The sequence below is a fragment of the Pundamilia nyererei genome, unplaced genomic scaffold (genome assembly GCF_000239375.1).
Source record: "Pundamilia nyererei isolate P.nyererei 1_Seehausen unplaced genomic scaffold, PunNye1.0 scaffold00221, whole genome shotgun sequence".
In the NCBI taxonomy this organism is placed as follows: domain Eukaryota; kingdom Metazoa; phylum Chordata; class Actinopteri; order Cichliformes; family Cichlidae; genus Pundamilia; species Pundamilia nyererei.
The window spans coordinates 879950-888187 of record NW_005187622.1 but is presented as its reverse complement, the minus strand read 5'-3'; the positions used below and the strand labels follow the sequence as shown (position 1 = coordinate 888187).

At 42.9% G+C, this 8238-nt stretch overlaps 1 protein-coding gene across 1 annotated transcript in view; it reads right to left on the bottom strand.

The window, feature by feature from the left end:
* Positions 1-1797: 1797 nt before the first annotated feature.
* Positions 1798-8238, bottom strand: part of LOC102207193 (uncharacterized) — an 8162-nt gene continuing 1721 nt past the window's right edge. Inside the window, exons 3-11 of the mRNA XM_005748435.1 lie at positions 7856-8057; positions 6807-6975; positions 5029-5122; positions 4896-4937; positions 4259-4315; positions 3175-3302; positions 2503-2638; positions 2293-2363; positions 1798-2028 (exon numbers count right to left, since the gene is read on the bottom strand). Coding sequence (XP_005748492.1) covers positions 1798-2028; positions 2293-2363; positions 2503-2638; positions 3175-3302; positions 4259-4315; positions 4896-4937; positions 5029-5122; positions 6807-6975; positions 7856-8057 — 1130 coding nt within the window. The remainder of the gene's footprint in view (positions 2029-2292; positions 2364-2502; positions 2639-3174; positions 3303-4258; positions 4316-4895; positions 4938-5028; positions 5123-6806; positions 6976-7855; positions 8058-8238) is intronic.

Sequence of the window (8238 nt, the reverse complement as noted above, 5' to 3'; positions counted from 1 at the left end):
TGTCTTGTAATTGGGATGAAGTAAACATCTGTTGAGTAATTTAACATAAAATTGTTTGATAGTGTTAATTTGGAAAGCCAAAACTCTAGCGGGTCCACCAGATCCATGAACACTGGCTGAGTAACAAAAATACGAACACCACACAAGGGTTAAACCTTTTAGACTCTCGTCATTGAATTGTTTCCCCATACATATACATAATTATTATACCATCTCTCTATTCTGACACATGCTGTTTCACAACTCACACTACTCATAACTCAGAAACACCTTCAGATTTTAGATCAGTAATAACATACAACCTTTAACAAGATGAGATTTTTAAACTACATATACAAATGTACAAACTTTAATAGAAAAAAAGGTTTTTGTGAACACTGAGTTTTTTAAATTACTTTCCTAATTAATTATCCACCATCGCCACGGAACAACGGCTACGCCTCCCACCTCGGCTCAACGGAGGCTACCGCGCCTGAGGCTCTGCTGTTTACCCCGGCCGCTTCCTCGTCCCGGAGAAAGCTGCGCACACGCCGCCATAAAACGGACTACTTTCAGCCACTCCCGATGGTGAGCTCCAGTGACTGTTTTTCACACTCACCATCTGATTGTTCACTTAAAACGCACAATAGACTCACTTCTGATTCATGGGGAGTCTCCCTCCTAGACGAGGACGTGGACTGGGAAGAGTTTTTCTGCTCTGCTCCAAAGACTGTAAATAGTGGTGGCAGAAAAACCAGAACAATCCCCAATAAACCTGTCAGTACCACTCACACGCACCAGCCTTACTAGCCCAAGCTGCAGCTTTATCCCCCTCACTAGCTCAGTCTTTAGCTCCGCCATTAGCCGTACCAACCTCAGCTCAGCCATTAGCCTCACCGACCTCTGTTTGTCCATTAGCCTCCTCAGTCCAATCAGTTCACACTCCCGCTCCAGCCCAGCCTGTAGTCCACTCTCCTGCCCTCCTCCAGTCTACTCTCAGGCCCTCCTCCAGTCTACTCTCCTGCCCTCCTCTAGTCCAGTCCCCTCCTGTCCAGCCTGTCTCCCAGTCGCCCGTCCACCATCCTGTTCAGTTCCCGGACCTGCAGCCACAGCACCCAGAGCCAGCTGTGAGCTCTCCTGCTCCTCAGCCAGGGGTTTCCGCACCCGCTGGCCCGGCCTGTCTCCAGCCAGAGGCTTCCGCGCTTGGTCCAGCCTCGGCTTCTGCTTCGCCTGGTCCAGCCGCCGCCACGCCGTCACCCAAGCCACGTTCTGGACGTCATTGCCGCCGCGGCCGCCCACCGGACCTGCTCAGGGGCCGCCGCCCACCTGAACCGTCTCGTCTCGGCTGCCGTCTTCCTCGCGGCCGTCCACCTGACCAGTCTAGTCTCCACACAACGCCTGACACTGTCATTTATGTGTTTTTAGGGGTTCTTGTAAAAAAAATTTCTTAGATTTAAAGGCTCCACTCGCTCTTTTCAGTGAATCATAAAGCTTTAATTCAGAACAAGGAGAATAATAAATTACATTCAGAATATTAAAACGTGGAGACAGAGATGGAGAACACAGGAGGGAACAGGAACTATAAACAAAGGCTGCAACAAAACCAATAAATGACAAGAATCATGAAGTAAAATTATTATTATTATTATTGTTGTTATTACAAATTAAAGTCATTTTGCTCCTGGGAAAGACAATAAAGGCCGAGAAACGCATAAGCTGGAATCAACCCAGCTGTAGGTGGTTACCTGCTTTGAAGCTGCACACAATATAAAATCAGCTGCTGTGATCTTTGTTAATGTGTTTTCACAGCAGCTGACATTAAGGGTTTGTTGTGGGCTGCATCAGGCTGAGTCCCTGCACAGCGAGGCACAGAACCTCCAGCAGAACCTCTGGGGGCAGCTCGGGCCGGTCCCAGCCGTCACTCAACTCTTTCAGCTTCTGATCGTTCAAACAGATGAACTCGGCCGCCCAGCGGAGCTCCCCTCCCTCCTGCAGGGGGACGGGCAGGGACTCTGGCAGTTTGGCCCGACTGTCCTTCAGACCATCCACCTGGAGAAGCAGAGAGGGAGCTGTTCTCAGATCAGATTCAAACATGAGGAAGACTCTGCCCACAGGCTGCTGATAGTGGGCGAAGCTGCTGGTGCTGTGCTGTTAAGTGTAGCAGGGTCTGTAAAATCACTGTAAATGTTCACTTGCTTAATTCAGGAAGCCCAACCACGTTCTGCACATATTCTTACAGCAAGCACTTGTGTGGAATAAGGTGCGATGAGGCTTTTGGGAGGAGCATGTAGATGAATGAGTGAATGAACCCACCAGCTGGTTGAGCACTCTCAGAGTGTCTGGACTGCAGCAGGTCAGAAGTGGTGGCACTTCATCTGGCAGAGCTGCACAAACATGAAGAAGAAAGACAACGTTTGATGACGATGTGATGAACTGAAACACTTTGCTTCAGATGTGTTAATAAAATTAAATCTACATGTTACTGGATGGAATAAATGTCTCAGAGCAGGTCAGCTGACTTACTGTCCAATGTGCTGACCAACAGGTGAACAGCATCCTTCACAGCACTGGAGATGTTTGAGATATCAAGAAGGTCCATGAAGGAGGAGACAGCCTCAGACGGGACATGCTCAGAGGTTCCTTTAGTGCACTGGTCCAGCTGAGAGGAGCAGAGGATTATTATTATTATTATTGTTATTGTTATTATAGTTGTTGTTGTTGGGTTGTAGTCATAGAAGTTGTAGTTTCAAACAGGTTTTAAGATTATTTTGTTTCAGTATCACTTTTTCCTCTGATAACTGATGTTTCCCTTTTTATTAACAGCGTTAATGATCAGCAGAACTGTTCGAGCACACATGGAAGACGGCAGGTGGGGTGGCGTTGGGTTACAAAGTGGCCTGCAGAAACTTTGGGCAGCTTGGTTGTGTCTCCCTGAACTACCTCTGTGCTTAGTTTAACATCATAAAGACCAGCCAGCAGGACTGATTTGGCTTCAGATAAAAAGAAGAAAAAACTGTTAAGATGACAAGGAAGTGTATTTTAAAATAAACTGAAATATCCAACACATCTTTAAAAATCGGCAACACCGATGTTTATCTCAGTGTAAGTTGACCAGGCTGCAGTAACTGATGAAGATGGCAATGAGGCTTGAACCTTAGGAGAAGCACACACCAGACTGGTCAATATTCTTCTTACTGTCTGTTCCAGCAGAGAGAGAGTATCTCCGTCCTCAGCAAGCTCGCTGAGCTTCTTCAGCAGATCACGACGGGTCGACTCGGGAAGCTCTCCGAGCGGCAGCAGAAGATGATCCTTCGTCTCCAGTTCTGCAGCAAACACAGAAGCAGCACCAATCATACCATCAGTAAATGAAAGCAGCTTTTTATTGGAACCATAGAAACCAGTTTATTAAGCATCAGGTCTCAATGTCAAATCCCAGCAGACATCAAATTATTTATTAAAACAAGTAAAACATAATCAGGTTTTATGTCTCATGATTTCAGTTTTATTTAACACTTCTCTGAGTAAAACATGACTCATCACTCAAACACTTCATGCATGCGTATCTCACCAGACAAACCTGAATGACCTTCAATCAAAATAAATATTTATTTCAAGTTATTTATTGCAAACACAGATCAAAACAATTCCCATAATCTATTATGATTTCTCACATTGCCATATTTAACGTATTTATACCTGATTGGTTAGTGAGTGGTTCCTGGATGACATGGTGCTGAGCAAAAAACCTCCAAGTGATTGTTTTGGTTCCTAGCAATGATTGTTCAAACAGATGACTTTGGGAGTCCCTGTTACTGCCCATAAAACTGTTTATGTTGCAGATGGCAGTTTTCCATACTATAGTTGGAATACTATAGTATTGGAATAGTTGGAATATACTATCTGTTTTTGCACTTCTCTCCATAATCCTCCTACATCCAATGGCAGAAATGTTAAAGACACATCAATGTGTCTGCTCAACCTAAAGCTACCAACCGAGCGACTTTTTTTCACCTCAGACAGGTGAATGTGCACAAATAAGAAGCGCTCTATTGTTAAATTATGTGGTTATACAGGATCCATCACAGCTACTGAAACATTTCTATTTTACTCTTGGTTTTTTTTACATGTTTATCTCTGATATCATGACGATAAGGAGGAGAGTGACAGAATGAGCCGTTGTCATGTTTAAAATATTGTCAATGCTGATGCAGTGTTATTCAAAAAAATAAATCAATTCTAAAATTGTAAAAGTCACACACACACACACACACACACACACCTTCTTTCACTTTGTGCAGCATCTCTTTGGAGTTGATGGCATCGTTGGCAAACAGACCTGGAAACAAACCTCAGAATGATTAAAGCCACAAACAGAAAAACAGCACAGTGTCTGATAAATGTCTGCTACATCCTAGATGCATGGAGGAGTGTTTCCACAGGTCCTTCCTCCCTGCAGCTGTCAGACTGTGCAATCAAAACTGCTCCCAACAATCATAGATGTTTACATGCGCTGTAACTGCAATAATTTAATCAACTGATTCGCGCTACAACCTGGGTTTGCCATCTGTAGTTAATTTTATTTCATTTAATAACTGTACAGTACTCTGTTTATAGTAACCATTGTCCTTGATGTAAATATGTAAGAAAAAATTGTGTATGTTTTTCTTCTGTGTCCTGTGTACTGTTTGTTTGTATATGTGTCTTTCTGGTTGCTGTTACAACCAAATTTCCCCTTGTGGGACAATTAAAGGATTATTCTATTCTATTCTATTCTATTCTATTCTATTCTAAACTGTCAAACTTGATTTAATCATTCACGCCTCCCAAAAGTAAAGATCAAGGCAAACATGGAATCAAGACTAAATCTGACATTTATAAATGAAGAAGAAAAACCTTCAACAACAGAATCAACCTACCGAATAAACCTGTTTTATGAGTAAAGGGTTCACATGTGATTTCTAAGATGAGAAAAGAGACATCGTTACATTCAGTAACAGGAAAACACACTAAATCTACTCAGAAACATTAAACACAGTCATGTACTCTTACTCAGCTCCTCATCATCCATCTTTAGCTCCATGAGACCAAAACCAAAGGTGGAGTTTTCCGGCACAGTGAAGCTCGTCACCTCCTTCTTGCTGCCCTAAATACAAATAACACGGTATTGGATCTACTGTGTCATACTGAAACGTCGGTTTGTTCCTCAGACAGATCAGAAGAGTGCTAGAACAACGTCTTAATCATACAACATTAAATACATTAAAATCAGGATTGTGCAGAAACTGTTTGTTTCTGTGGTGAATACTTGTTGCCTTATACAGCATTTAGAAACAAAAAATAAGAACAATGGACTCTCTTGACCTGCTGCTGCTGTTGCGCTGCCATTAGCAGAGCCTCTGGACTATCATTAAAGCTCATAGAATCAGTGAGCTCATAATTATATGCCATGCACTCCAGCAGTCCCGTGTGGGGCACTGTTGGCATTCCAGGCAGCGCTCTGGTTGGTCTGCCTGGGTCCTGGTGCACTTCTCTATCAACCAGGTGCTGGGGCTTTGGCCCGCTGGTGTCTGCTGTAAACTTTATTGTCATCTCTGCTACCAGTGTTGGGAAGGTTACTTTTAAAATGTATTCCATTACAGAATACAGAATACATGCCCCAAAATGTATTCTGTAACGTATTCCGTTACGTTACTCAATGACAGTAACGTATTCTGAATACTTTGGATTACTTAATATATTATCATGCTTTTTACAACAACGTGAATGTACTATTGCTGTGTGATGTATTACTATTACTGAAGGTCCGCGTCTCCGAACTGTAGTAAAGGGACCTCTGACTAATACGGCGGGGTCCCTGTTGGCTCGTAGCCGAAAACTAGCTTTACTTTGTTGTGTGGGTCAACTTTTCTTGCGAGAGACAGAGAGAGGCGTTGAAAGGCTGCTCCAACGGAACTTATTGTTTTCGGAGGAAAACACGAACATGGTGTACAGTCGAGTCTTAATAGCTTACTTACAACTGGGCTCGTCAGGCTCTCTTCTTGGCTGCAGTGGTTATTATTATATTTACATGCTTCCAGCTCCCGTTTTTGCTCGATGACAACTCGTACCTTTCCACTCCCCTTTTTCTCCCTTCTAGCGCTCACAGACACATAACGTGTATTGCAGTCCATTCTCCCAGCAGCACGGACTACACTGCCCATGATGCTACATTCTTTAGAGCTATGCTTGTAGCATTCTGCCTGTTAGCTTAGCACAACAACAACAACAACAACGAAAAGGCGCTCTCTCACCCAGGAAACACACAGTCACAGAGAGAGAGAGCGAGAGAGCGTCGCCATGTAACCATGGCAACTGTAACGCTGCCGCCTGGAACAACAGAACGTAGCTGTCAAACAAAACCCAAACAGTCCTGACCCGCGACAAAATGAAACAGGAAAGTACCGCAGTGTAATCCATTTATTTCAACAAAGTAACTGTATTCTAAATACCACCTTTTTAAACGGTAACTGTAACGGCATACAGTTACTCATATTTTGTATTTTAAATACGTAATGGCGGTACATGTATTCGGTTACTCCCCAACACTGTCTGCTACATATAGTACAGTATATAGCAGAGATGAGACAACGAGGCTCCAGTTCCATTTAGTGCAAAAGAACAACAATAAATACAGGAAGAGCCCATACAGAACTTTTCACTTTCTCTGATGGCTTGTTGTGGTTTCAGGTTAAATTAGTTTGGCTCTATTCCAATGTTCTACAGTACATATTTAATCACCTCATACCATCAAAGTTCAGCTTTCACAGATAAACGTCACATTCACTCACCTTTATAAGAACATGCAGCATCTTCTGACAGGAGGCTGAGATGGACCCACTCTTGTTAGACTTTCGAATCATCTTGACAGGCCCGCTGTTGTAAACTTTCTGGTAAACAAAAGTCAGTTTGTCATTGTCCTTCAGTCCCAGTAACTCCATGTTTTCCTTCTTTATTTTCCTGGAAACAGAAAGCACCAAGAGAGGGAAACAGGTTAGGAACTGTTGGCAAAGTACAGGATGCACATATAGTTAGATGGTATGTGGTGTTTTTAATTACAAGATAAACGTAAGTGAAAGTTAATCGTAATCTTATACACACTGAGCTTATACGTACAGGAGTCACAGAGGGCTGTGGGAGCAACATACAAATAACTACGTGATGATAACCACGATGAATTATTGGAGAGAAGGTTGAACTAGTGACACGTTTAAGTATTTAGGTGTTTACCTGGACTGTCAGATACAGCAGGTTCATCATATGTGGATTTCTAACATTTCTGCTAAGTTCAGTTCCCAATTTCAAAATTTGACTGAAAGGGGTGAGAAGATAATTGGCCTGCTCCCTGAGCCTGCTCCCCGAGCCTGCTCCCCGAGCCTGCTCCCGAGCCTGCTCCCCGAGCTTGCCCTCCAGTATTTCAAGAGTCAGTGATAAAGAAGAGTCTGAAAATCTCTGAAGATATCAGTCATATCCTTTATAAAGAGTATGAGTCAATGTCCTCAGGAAAAAAACAAAACCCTGAGTTAATTGGGTACAAATTTTCTTTAGGTGATGGTGAAATTGTATGTGTGTTACCTGATATTACATGTTACCTATTATATCTCGTGTTTGTCCAAGTGAAATGTCACCCAAGACAATAAAGGCTAATCTAATCTAATATAATCTAATCTAATCTAATCTAATCTAATCTAATCTAATCTAATCTAATCTAATCTAATCTTATCTGATAACCCTTTTAAATTGCCCCCTGCTGGACAAAAGAAAGAATGCAGGCCTGGAAGTTATTTCGATGTTTACAGAAAGTCTGCTGCTGAACTCGAGCAGAGAGATGGACACTTACCTGCCACTGAACTTGTTCCTCAGTTTTTTAATGTCGGCTTTCTTTTTTATAATGCTCACAGGTTGTTCCAGTCCATCCACGGTATCACCAGTTGCCTCAATTTTGGCTTTACCCACAATATCATCTCCCCCACCAATTTCTCCACTTCCCTTTGTCTCCATAGTAGTCGTGAAATCCTTCACCAAGACCTCCTCATTATAATCTGGAAGGAGCATCACATGAGTATGTTGGGTGTGTCTGAGTGGACATGTTTAGATGTCTTTGTGGTGACAGAAAATTGGAATGCTATTATACTTGTGGGGACCAACAGTCCCTTATGGGGACCAAAGGCCCAAGTAAGTGTGTGTGTGTGTGTGTGTGTGTGTGTGTGTGTGTGTGTGTGT